At 38.5% G+C, this 12,670-nt stretch overlaps 1 protein-coding gene across 7 annotated transcripts in view; it reads right to left on the bottom strand.

Annotated features, from left to right (window-relative positions):
* The window catches only part of GK (glycerol kinase), an 82,875-nt gene that overhangs the window by 17,652 nt on the left and 52,553 nt on the right, over nt 1-12,670 (bottom strand). For all 7 annotated transcript variants that reach the window (XM_053579309.1, XM_053579312.1, XM_053579307.1 and 4 more), the window contains 2 exons: nt 11,767-11,809; nt 11,334-11,414 (listed from right to left, as the gene is read on the bottom strand). In XM_053579309.1, coding sequence (XP_053435284.1) covers nt 11,334-11,414; nt 11,767-11,809 — 124 coding nt within the window. The remainder of the gene's footprint in view (nt 1-11,333; nt 11,415-11,766; nt 11,810-12,670) is intronic.

Here is a 12,670-nt window from a genome sequence, read left to right as displayed (position 1 = left end):
CCAAATTTTTTTTTGGCTCTGATGTTTCATTTCTCTATATTATTAATGTAAATTACTTCCACTGAGTCACCCCAAACCACAAGTCAGGTGATATTAAATATAGGAATCTATCTCTAGTTCTATTAACTGAATTACAAATGGTCAAGTCTTCAAAAAAATAAACAAAAAACCCCCCAAAACAAAAATAACCCCCAGATGGTCAAGTCTTCTTGCTGTTAGTTGTCAGCACATAAACAATGGATGGAATGAATATGCTGGATACATGCCATCATTCACAGCGACTTCTATGGAAAGAAGTTACTATATGTTGCTGCAAAGCTGCAGAATGCCACAAGTGTTCTATTTATAAAGTGGCTTTTTAACGACAAAAAATATTTGAGGTACAGATTTGACACAGCTGTGCAAACATAACAAGGCTTTAAAAACTACAAAAACAACAAATAAAATAGTCCCTTACAATGGACTACAACCTATCTTACCTCTCCAGCCCCCCAAAAGAAATTCTTTTCTTTTTTTGAGACAGAGTCTTAAGCTGTTGCAGTGGGTAGGGTGCCATGGCGTTACAGCTCACAGCAACCTTAAACTCTTGGGCTTAAGCGATTCTCCTGCTTCAGCCTCTCATGTAGCTGAGACTAAGGCGCCTACCACAACACCTGGCTATTTTTTTTGTTTCAGTTGTCATTGTTGTTTTAGCTGGCCCACGCCGGGTCCGAACCTGTCAGCCTCAGTGTATGTGGCTGGCATTCTACCCACTGAGCTATGGGCGCCACCTGCCCCCCAAAGAAATTCTTGGGCGGCGCCTGTGGCTCAGTGAGTAAGGCACCAGTTCCATATACGGAGGGTGGCGGGTTCAAACCCGGCCCTGGTCAAACTGCAACAAAAAAATACCCGGGCATTGTGGCGGGTGCCTGTAGTCCCAGGTACTCAGGAGGCTGAGGCAAGAGAATCGCCTAAGCCCAAGAGCTGGAGGTTGCTGTGAGCTGTGGTGCCACAGCACTCTACCGAGGGCGACAAAGTAAAACTCTGTCTCCACAAAAAAAAAAAAAAAAATTCTTAATAATACCCTTCCTAACTTTGATATGTTTACATATTTAGGTGCTTAGTTTCAGGAAAAGTAAATATGTTTTTGGTTTAGAGAGACTGAGGAACCTTACTCTCAAATTTCCTCTGGAAACAGACAATTCTGCGATAGTAGCTGCCAAACACTAGTGAATGTATAAGTTTCTAAACCAGTGCTTCCAATAGAAGTATGTGAGCCCTGTACATAATTTAAAGTTTTGCTATGTTGAAAAAGTAAAAAGAGGGCCAGGAGTGGTGGATTGCCTGAGCTCAGGAGTTCGAGACCAGCCTGAGCAAGAGTGAGACCCCATTTCTAAAAATAGCCGGGCATTGTGGCAGGTGCCTATAGTCCCAGCTACTCGGGAGGCTGAGGCAAGAGGATTGCTTGTGCCTAAGAGTTTAAGGTTGCTTTGAGCTGTGCCACAACAGCACTCTACCCTGGGGTGACAGAGTAAGACTGTTTCAAAAAAAAAAAAAAAGTAAAAAGAAACAGGTAAAATGAATTATATATATATAATATATATAATTTTTTTTTTTTTGCAGTTTTTGGCCGGGGCTGAGTCTGAACCCGCCACCTCCAGCATATGGGGCTGGCGCCCTCCTCCTTTGAGCCACAGACGCCACCCAAATTAATTATATTTTATTTAACCCAATATATTAAAAATATTGTCTCAACATATAATCATGGCTCGGTGCCCGTAGGACAGCGGTTATGGCGCTGGCCACATGCACTGAGGTTGGCAGGTTGAAACCTGGCCTGGGCCAGCTAAACAACAAGGACAATTGCAAAAAAAAAAAAAAAAAAAATAGCTGGGCGTTGTGGCAGGCGCCTTGTAGCCCCAGCTACTTGGGAGGCTGAGGCAAGCAAATCACTTAAGCCCAAGAGTTTGAGGTTGCTGTGAGCTGTGATCCCACAGCACTATACCCAGGGGGATAGAATGAGACTCTGCCTCAAAAAAAAAAAAAAAAAAAAAATGTGTGTGTGTATATATATAAAAAAACATCAATATTAAAAGTATTGGGTATTTTGCACTAAGTTTTAAAAATCTGTATATATTTTCCTCTGATAGCACATTTCAGACTAGCCACATTTCCAGTGCTTGATGGCTGCACATGGCTAGTGCTGACCCTACTGGGTAGCACAGTTCTAGACCTAATTGGAAAACACAGATGTCTCCTGTTACACACTCAAAAGACACTGTCTCTAAATGGCATTTAACCAAGAGATACATTTATTTTCAACAGTTTTGGGTGAGTAGAGCTAAACTATGAATTTTAAGAAGCCACTGTGCTAGAAGTCTAGGAGAGTGATCTTATGGTTATCAGCCATAAGTGTGACTTTATACTTTGGGAAAAACCAAATACTGATATACCTCATTTCACTGAAAAGGGCAGGATGCTACATGTGTAGACTATATTTTTAAGAAGCAGCAATCTGGTTTTAGTAAAGGAAAATTAAGGTTTGAGAATTAGCACTATTTAGATTAAAATAAAAGAAAAATACAGAGCCACAGTCAAAGCTCCAGAGAGAATTATTTTCTATGTTGTCATCAGGACTGTACCAGAGTGTTTTGTTGTGATTGAAGAAATAAATCTAATATACTAAAACAAAAGGAAATGAAAAAAACACTTCTCTGGCGGAGCCGGTAGCTCAGTGGGTAGGGTGCTAGCCACATACACCCAGGTTGGTGGGTTGGAACCCTGCCCAGACCAGCTAAACAACAGCAACTGCAACCAAAAAATAGCCGGGAGTTGTGGCAGGTGCCTGTAATCCCAGCTACTTGGGAGGCTGAGGCAAGAGAATCGCTTAAGCCCAAGAGTTTGAGGTTGCTGTGAGCTGTGACGCCACAGCACTCTACCCAGGGTGACATAGTGAGAACTCAAAAAAAAAAAAAAAAATACCCCCAAAACAGAAAAACACTTCTCTGCAAGAAATATATAATTTTGGCATCACACATAATACATAAAGAAATTAATTAAAATGAGAGAAACCTCTGAATTCAAAAAAGACATGTGGTCTTCTGAATTCAGAGGCAAGAGATAAAATACAAGATAGTATAATGCCTTAAAGCTGGACAGGAAAAGAATTCAGGAACAGAAACCTAAAATGATAGATAGAAGGTGACTACTTATTAAGTTCCCATAAATTACATCCTAAATATAAAGTTCTGATGTTTTAATGTATCATCTACAAATATGGATCAGCCCTTCCACTCTAAGGAAGATACAATGGACATGAGATGGTATAAAGAAGAGTAAATTAAATGGTAATAGAACAAGAGAAATAAATAATTAAAAAACTAGACATATTGTCTGGAAAGTAAAAGGCTAAGAAATAAGCCACAGAGAGATTGAATTAAGAATAGTCAAGTCGATCTGATATAATGTCATAGCAGACAAATATACTTTTCCTCAAACCCCCCTTGACATGAATACCACTGCCACAAACAGTAAAAATATAAAATAGGATAGTTCATGATACAGTGGAGTTGAATCTTACAAGGCAGTTAGGGTTAAAAATGGTGAGTATGAAGAAAAGTCTTGTTTAAAATTAAGATTATCCTTATATTGCTTAGAATCATCTATTAGGCTTAGTAAATATAGTTTGGTATATTCTAAGTAGTAGAATATATTGGTATATTTTATAGTACCATGTATCTCTACATATATAATTTATCCTATAGTTAATTTGTATATACTAGATTACAAATGCAAAGTCAAACTCCATTTTTAACTGAGTAGAAAAAGGGAACACAGAGTTGAGTTGGGGTCACATTGTTTTGGAAATGTAATATATTTCATTCATACTTAAGCAATAAATTAGAGAATTAAAATGAAAAGTGTTTATTGTTCAGAGGTACACTTTTCCAGAAAGTATATTATAAAAGTCCATAAACCAAGTTAGTAAGCTGTCACAGACAGACTTAATTAAGGTGGCTCCTGTGATCCCCACCTCCTGGTGTTCATACTTTTGCATCATCTCTTCCCCTTGAGTATGGGGAGACCTGTGACTTTCTTCTAACTGATAATACACATCAAAAGTGACAGGATGTAGGTGATGATGTATATGTGATTATGTTACGTAAGATCATTGTGGCTGTCTTATTGGACATTCTTCCTCCATTGCTAACTTTAAGCCAAGGGTCACGTTGGGGGCCCCCATGTGGCAAGGAATTGCAAGTAGCCCTGAAGTGCTGAGAGCGGTCACTGTCTGACAGTAAGAAATTGAAGCCCTCAGTCCCACAACCACAAGGAATTGAATTCTTTGGAAGCAAATTAAACTCCAGACAAGATTGCAGTTTCAGCTAACATCTTGACTGCAGCTTTGTAAGACTCTGAGCACAATACCCAGCTAAGCTCTGCCTGGACTCCAGACCCAAGGAAACTGAGAGGTAATAAATAGGCGATGTTTTAAGCCACTTAAGTTTGCAATACTATTGTTATACTGCAATAGACATCTAGTATATAGGCTTACACCTAAAATGCAGTTATCTAGCTCAAGACAGAGGAAAAAACTCCAAAAAAGGAAATCTTAACACTATAATCATAAATCATACTAAGGAAGAGATGGAGGAAGCAACATTTAAAGAAACCGATGGGGCGATATATGGGGAACCCTATTTGAAGCTCATATTTAAAAAGAAAAAAATGCTGAAATGAAATAAAAAATTAGAAAAAAATGGTATAACATAGGAGTCAGCATTCAAACATTGTTCATGGAATGTCTGTTATCTGCCAGCCTGCTGGGATAGAGTGGTAAACAAGATGGATAAGTATCATGGCCCAAGGAAACCTGTAACCCAGTGACAGAATACAGAACATGGAAGTCTCAAATCCTAAGGAAACTCAAGTTCATACTCACATTACAGGCTCCCAAAAGGATTTTTACTTTGTGAAACAGTACTTACAAAAAGAAGAAGAACAAAGAGTGGGAGAGGTATGGCTTTGGGAAGATAGTGTATTACTAACAAGACAATGGAGAGGAGGTGGGAGAACTTAACTGCTCTAAATTGTGCACTAGTCTCTTCCACCACTGAGAAGCATTTTCTAACTATAAAGGCTGAGACAAATCTAAGCAGTTTCATATGAGTTGAAGTCATAGAACAACGTGAGGATCATGTGCTCCCACTTCTTTTTATGTATAATGAAATTGAGAATTCAGAGACCTTAAAAAACCAGGCCTAGTCTTACCTGCCAGGAGCTTGGGAGTGGGGGAAAAATTATCTTGGCCATGAAAAAGAAGATGTGGATGTCTACGTCGACAGAGATAGTGAGTTTATACTTCTAATATTCCTTTTGTTCTAAACACAGAGTATAATAGACCAAATAAAAAAAGAGAAGATTAAAATAACACATGCTGATTCAAATACAAAATATTATCTGAGGGGACAGAAATGGAAATGGATAACCAAGTGGGACAGCCACAAGTGTTATGGATTCTGATTTATTTTTCTGTATGTGTCAGGGAGTAGGAGTGGTGGCTGGGAACTTGTTCCTCCAGAGGAATGGGGTCTAAAATGTTTTGTGCAAGACAGGGAACAGAATCTGGCTCAGTGCTTGAAGCCAGGGAGTAGGTGGTACTCTCTTATGTGTGTAGAGATGCTGGAAAAACAAGCAACCGGCTACTTGCTGACTAAGGCTACAGCTTGGAAGATGAGGCTGGAAGTGAAAATTCTAAACTGCTTAAAGAAATCTACTATTAAGAAACTAAACAGCTGGAATAGAATTCATTTCACTCTGAAAAAGACTTTATAATAAGTATGCTGAATGCATTCAAAGAGATAAATTAAGGCATTACTTCCATTAAAAACAAATAAACTGCCATGAAACCATGACTCGAAAGAAAAAAGAAATAAAACAATTGGGTGGATGTACAAAATAACTGAATAAAAATCCCAGAAATAAAAATATTGAATGAAATAAAAATGTAATAGATGGGATAAACTCTAGTCTAGACAGCTGAAGAGTAAATTAGTGTTCCCATACACCACTGGTGGGAATATCAACCGTGAAAAACAATTTGCATTATCTACTCAGAGTGATGATACACACAATTTATGGCCTAGAAATTTTACTCCTACAGAAAAGGTGCACACATTTACATCAAGAGACACATACAAAAATGTTCATAGTAGCATTTTTCATAACAGCCAAATACTGAAGACAACTTGAATGTCATCAAGTTGAATAAATACTAAAACGTGGTGATCTCATATGGCAATGAGAAGGGATGAGAAACAGCTATATCTAAGTGGATGGACGAATCTCACAAACAAAATCTTGAGTGAAAGAAGCCAGATCAAGGAATATATAGTGTGACTCAGGCACACATGCGTGTGCTCTTTCTATTTTGTATTTTAATATAAAATATTAAAAACATGCAAGATTAAACTCTGGTGTTTAAGGTTGCACATTTAAGTGTTAGAGCTATAAAGAAAAGTAAGGAAGTGCTTATGATAAAAATTGGAGTGGTGTTTATCTCAGGGGGCAGGGAAGAGGTTTCATTAGCTGGGGCACAGAGCGGTTCTGGACCTGGGTACAAGTTACATGGGGCTTCTCTTTATAATAATTCATCAAGTTGAACATTGATGTTTAATGTATTTTTCTATATGTGTCATATATTTCACAATGCAAGAAAAGTGTTTTTATGTTATGTTTGTTTTAAAGAGAGAGTTTGGAAATGGAAGGTAGATACTGAGAAACTCACCAGGGATGCAGCACAGAGAAACAAAGAGATTTTAAAAAGATATAAAAGGGCAGTTAAGAGACATGGAGGATGGGCTGAAAGGTTCCAATATTCATCCAATAGCAATTCCAGAAGAGGATGGAGGTAATGGTAGAGGAGCAATATTTGAAGAGATAATTGCTGAGAATTTTCCAGATCTGAAGATAGACTTGGATCCAAGTACCTAACAGGATAAATAAAAATAAATCCAAACCCAGGCACATTATAGCAAAACTATAGCGCATCAATGATAAAGAGATAATGTTAAATAGTCCCAGACAATAACCCAGATCATCTACAAAGGAACCACATTTAGAATGACAGCAGGGGTCTCATTAGCATCAAAAATGGCTAACAGGGTGGTCAGGCATGATGGCTCACTCCTGTAACCCTAGCACTCCGGGAGGCTGAGGTGGGTGGATTGCTTGAGCTCACAGAGTTTGAGACCAGCCTGAGCATAGAGCAAGACCTGGTCTCTAAAAATAGCTGGGCATTGTGGCAGGTGCCTGTAGTCCCAGCTACTTGGGAGGCTGAGGCAAGAGAATTGCTTAAGCCCAAGAGGTTGAGGTTGCTGTGAGCTGTGATGCCACAGTACTCCATCTGGGATGACAGAGTGAGACTCTTTCTCAAAAAAAAAAAAAAAGTTATATACTTGTACATAGTTAATAATATCTTAAAAATGTAATGGTACCCACAAAAGACTTAAAATCACAAAAATAAAAAAGAATAGAAATGCATTTTATTGCTTTCAAATCAGCAGAGAGAAAATAATGACAAAAAAGGCTAAAGATGAGTTAGCTATGGTTTTGGGTTTTAAAGAGGGTAGAAAGTAAAAGTTTAAAACCTCTGACTTCTAAGCTTAATGATGATTTGTCATATTAAAGACAAGTTTTTATTTATTTATTTTTTTGTATTTTGTTTTGGTTTGATTTGTTTTTTTTGAGACAGAGTCTCACTATATCGCCCTTGGTAGAGTGCTGTGGCGTCACAGCTCACAGCAACCTCCAACTTTTGGGATTAAGTGATTCTTTTGCCTCAGCCTCCCAAGTAGCTGGGATTATAAGTGCCAGCTACAACACCTGGCTATTTTTTGTTGCAATTGTCATTGTTTAGCTGGCCCGGGCCGGGTTTGAACCTGCCACTCTCCAACTGATGTCCATATGCTGGCGCCATAACCAAGCCAAAAGACAACTTTTTTTTTTTTTGAGACAGAGCCTCACTATGTCACCCCGGGTAGAGCGCTATGGCTGTCACAGCTCACAGCAACCTCCAACACTTGGGCTTAAGAGATTCTCTTGCCTCAACCTCCCAAGTAGCTGGGACTACAGGCGTCCGCCACAATGCCCAGTTATTTTTTGGTGGTAGTTGTCATTGTTGTTTGGCAGGCCTGGGCTGGATTCAAACCTGCCAGCTCCAGTGTATGTGGCTGGCGCCCTAGCTGCTGAGCTATAGGCACCAAGCCTAAAGACAACATTAAATATACACTGTGTAAACACTTAAAATAGAAATTAGTATGACCAAATGGAATTAGCATGAATTTATTGAGAAGTTTTACCAGTCTAGTATTATTCCCCACCCTCTGCTTTTAGTTTAACTTTTTTTTTTTTTTTTTTGGTGGTTCTTTTGGCCGGGGCTGGGTTTGAACCCGCCACCTCTGGCATATGGGATCGGCGCCCTACTCCTTGAGCCACAGGCGCCGCCCTGCTTTTAGTTTAACTTTTAAAAATGTTTTTTAAATGTTTGTTAATTGCAAAAAATAAATTAATTAAGAAAACAATTCAAACAATAAAAAAGAAAAAAACTACTACGTTAATGTATTTGTGTATACGTGTGCTGCTGTTGTTGCTGCTAAGAATGCTAGGTTAACAGACAAAGGAAGGGAAATGTTCCAGATGCAGGGAAAACAACACTGGACTTGGGAGACTACAGCACTGAATTTCTAGACTTAGAAGGAAAGAGATGGTACCATGGATGGCCTAGGCGTCAAGGCTTTGATGTCCAATAACCTGGATCTGCTACTCACTGTTGTCAAAAGTTACCTTGGCCAAGTGACTCTAATTGCACTTCTCTCATTTCAGAATCCACATGTGTAAAATGAGGGGATAGGAGAGTGTCACTAAATATGTTGTCATATGATCTAATGTTCCCCTCTCAGCTTTAAAATTCCATTAATTGAACAAAATCATAAAGCATATGCTTGTTAAATCTCCAGATGAGACAAATCTGGAAGAGTAATAAAGAGTGAAGAAGATAAATTCAGGCCACATAAGAATAGCTTAAAATCACTATCATGAAATTAAACAGGAGAAGAAACAAAGACTTGAATTTAGATTAATAAAAAAATCTCCTGCACAAACACAGAATGGAGTGCACTTGGTTTGACAATGATTCATTGCTATCACTGAGTAGGCTGATATGGCTACTATGGCTATGAGTAGGGCGCCAGCCCCTTGTACTGATGGTGGCAGGTTTGAACCCAACCCCGGCCAAACTGCAAAACAAAAAAATAGCTGGACATTGTGGCAGGTGTCTGTAGTCCCAGTTCCTTGGGAGGCTGAGGCAAGAGAATTGCCTAAGCCCAGGAAATGGAGGTTGCTGTGAGCTGTGCCACCACGGTACTCTACCGAGGGTGATAAAGTGAAACTCTGCCTCAAAAAAAAGAAAAAGAGCTAGGTTTTTTAGCATATATTTCCAGGGCCAATAATATGAAGAGGTCTAAATTAATGAACTCTCAGGTTAGACTTGCAGAAGCAGTGCTTATGGAAGGAGAGGCACAGATCATACTTGACTGAGTACACGTCAGATTACACGTAGAATATTATATTCCAGACTCGGTGCCTATAGCTCAGCAGCTAGGGCACCAGCCATATACACCAGAGTGGGTGGGTTCTAATCCAGCCTAGGCCTGCCAAACAACAATGACAACTACCACCAAAAAATAGCTGGGCGGTGTGGCGGGCGCCTGTAGTCCCAGCTACCTGGGAGGCTGAGGCAAGAGAATTGCTTAAGCCCAAGAGGTTGAGGTTGCTGTGAGCTGTGATGCCATCGCACTCAACCGAGGGTGACATAATGAAACACTGTCTCAAAAAAAAAATTATATTCCATTCTGGAAGATGATAATGAATTGCAATGCACTTAACAAAGGGAGTTTAGAATTATTTAACATATCTAGAAACCATGTGAGATCGGGGCACTGGGCCAGTTTACCCTGGAGGAGGAAGACACAGACAAACTAATATAACTGTCTCCCAGTGTTTGAATGTTCTTAACATCTAATTTAGGTCCAATACCAGAGGTGTTCTTAGGAAGTAGTTTTGGGTGCTATCTTCAAATAGAAATTGGAAGGCTTCAAACAGAAATTGGAATGGAGATAAGAGAAGGCTTTTCATTTTGGGAGGGAAGTTGAGACCAGATGACCCCTATACCTGAGGCCCTTTCCAGGTCTAAAGCACGTATAATTTTTAACTACTAATTGTTTGCTGGGTAAAGAAAAAAGAAAGCCTCTTATTATTATTAATTATTATAGGTAACACTTATTAAGTGTATATTATCCTATGTGCCTAGTGTTACTAAGCATTCTCCATAGGATGAAAATAGAGGGGCAGGGATAGGTTTGTAGGATGTTAAGTTCTAAGACGTATTAAGACACTTTTAGCACATAGAACATGTTTTCATAAATGCTTCTAGCCATAGGAAAGGGGGCTGGAGGAAGAGAGCGATTACAGTGTTTATGGGTGGGGCACTGAAATAAACTATTATTCTTCATGCTCTAAGCATGATAACCAAAAAATACTTTAATTATAACTAGAACTCTCAAACTTGTAATCAAATTATTGCTAGGTACTCCAGAAAATGAGCCTCAGTAAGTTTTCAAATCTATTATACACTCGTACATTACAAAGCAGCCATTTCAAAATTAATCATAACAAATGTATTTGCTTTGACAAAAAGAGATCTAATTCTTAGATTTTATAAATTATTTCTTTTGTTCCTAATACCAACTTATTACATCCTATAAACTTAGAGTGACACATTCCTACAAATATGTTTGAAACAAATGTTTCCCATGATAAATTGCATAAATCTCCTCACTTTCTTTTCCATAACAAAATGTAAATAAAATTTAGTTTAATGGGGAGACAAGACAATTTTTTTGCACTCAGGGCCCCTTTGGAACACTGGGGCATTTTAGTTAAAAAAAAAAAAGCACAGAATTTCAAGATAAAAGAAATGTTAGAGAGCAAGTCTATCCTTCATTAAACTTTATAAAGATAAAAAGCCTTATATTGCAGAGTAGTCAAGTACTAGGCCCAAGGTGAAACAATTAATTGGTATAAGAATGGAGGAACCACTATAATCAAGGTCTCCTTGAAGTCCTGGCTCCCAGCTCAGTCCCAGGTTTATTACACGCAATCAGGTACCAACAACAACATGGAATGTTTTGAGTCCTCTATATTAAGATTTACCAGAAAAGATGTTATAAAACACTATAATTTTCATTAGCTTTGAATGTTTTTCATATTATCCATATTGATGGAAAAGAACTTACTTCCAATGCATAAAATACTGGCTTGTCTCTGCCAAGTTTGTAAGCCACCGTGGTGAGAAGGCCATGCTCAGAAAATACACACTGTAGGAAAGAAAAAAGTTTTCAGTGGTGGAGAAATCTTAACAGTCAAACTAATCAGAATTAAGAGCCCATTTAAGCTGCACAAAGTTTATTCCTTATTCCAAATTAGATGTGCATTAACAAAGTCCCAGTACAAATTTCTCAACAACACAATTAAATACATACATACAAACTTCAAAGGACCTAAAACGGTTCTTACTAGAACAATTCAAATTTTTATTGAGTTCTAAATTAAACCCTCATAAAGATTAAAAGTTGAAGACTAAAAAGTAACTTAATAGCAAATTATGCTATAGCATTATTTATATGAAATTAAAAACTTACTTTCATCTTTTAATTTAAGAAAACTAACCTTACGGCCTGTGTTACACAGTAAGAAACATCCTGTTCCATACCTATAGTTGGGGAGAGAATAACAATTTTATTGAAAGCAAATGATAAAACATTAATAAGGCTGACGTATAGTTTAGCATAATACAAGTCATTAAAGTTTTAGAAAAGTTCAGAAATTGAATAAATACCATATGCCTTTTATGGAATAACAGTTTAAAAGATCAGTCTAGAAGAAAAGGCACTTAGTGTAATCTTAATGGAAAAAATGCAGGCATAGTATTTAGCATTTTGTCAGTCATAGCCCAGGGCTGTGTTCATAAAATACCACTTAATTACAACAGATGCTATGTTCGGTCACATTGTTACTCCTAATCTGAGTGGAGTGAAGCACCATGACTAACAGTCATTCAGCAATGCAGTTGGCCAGCTTAGCTCTATCATTAGTACAGTCATAAACTGAGAAACTTCTGGCAGGGTGAGGAGGATAGGTGCAGTGTGGGAGAGGCTAGCTGGAAAGCTGTGACAGGAGTGTCTGAAAGAGGAAGCTTATTTCACCTTACCTTTCTCATTCTCTCTGCCAGATAGAGCATTACGACAGTGGTGGGATAATCAGAGGCAGGATGGAATGTGGCCCATAGGGAAGAAATGAATTTATTTTGTGGCAGCCTTATCAGTATGAACTTTGGACTCTGCAACAAGTCTGGCACTTGGACATTCATGAGTAGTTTTGATTTGTGCCAAGCAGATAGCAGCCCAACTGATATCAATGAGAGTCACAGAGAAACAGTTTTAAACTGAGTTGGGATAACAAGGTTGCTAGGGTCACTCTTGGCTCTGCCAGAGCTTAGGATTCCCTCCCCGCAGGCCTTGCTGTTCTGACTGTGCTGGTGACATTCTAGCAGGTGGGAAAAGGGAAGGTGCTC

The sequence above is a fragment of the Nycticebus coucang genome, chromosome X (assembly GCF_027406575.1).
Source record: "Nycticebus coucang isolate mNycCou1 chromosome X, mNycCou1.pri, whole genome shotgun sequence".
NCBI classification, from domain to species: Eukaryota; Metazoa; Chordata; class Mammalia; order Primates; family Lorisidae; genus Nycticebus; species Nycticebus coucang.
This window is presented reverse-complemented; position numbering and strand designations above follow the sequence as displayed.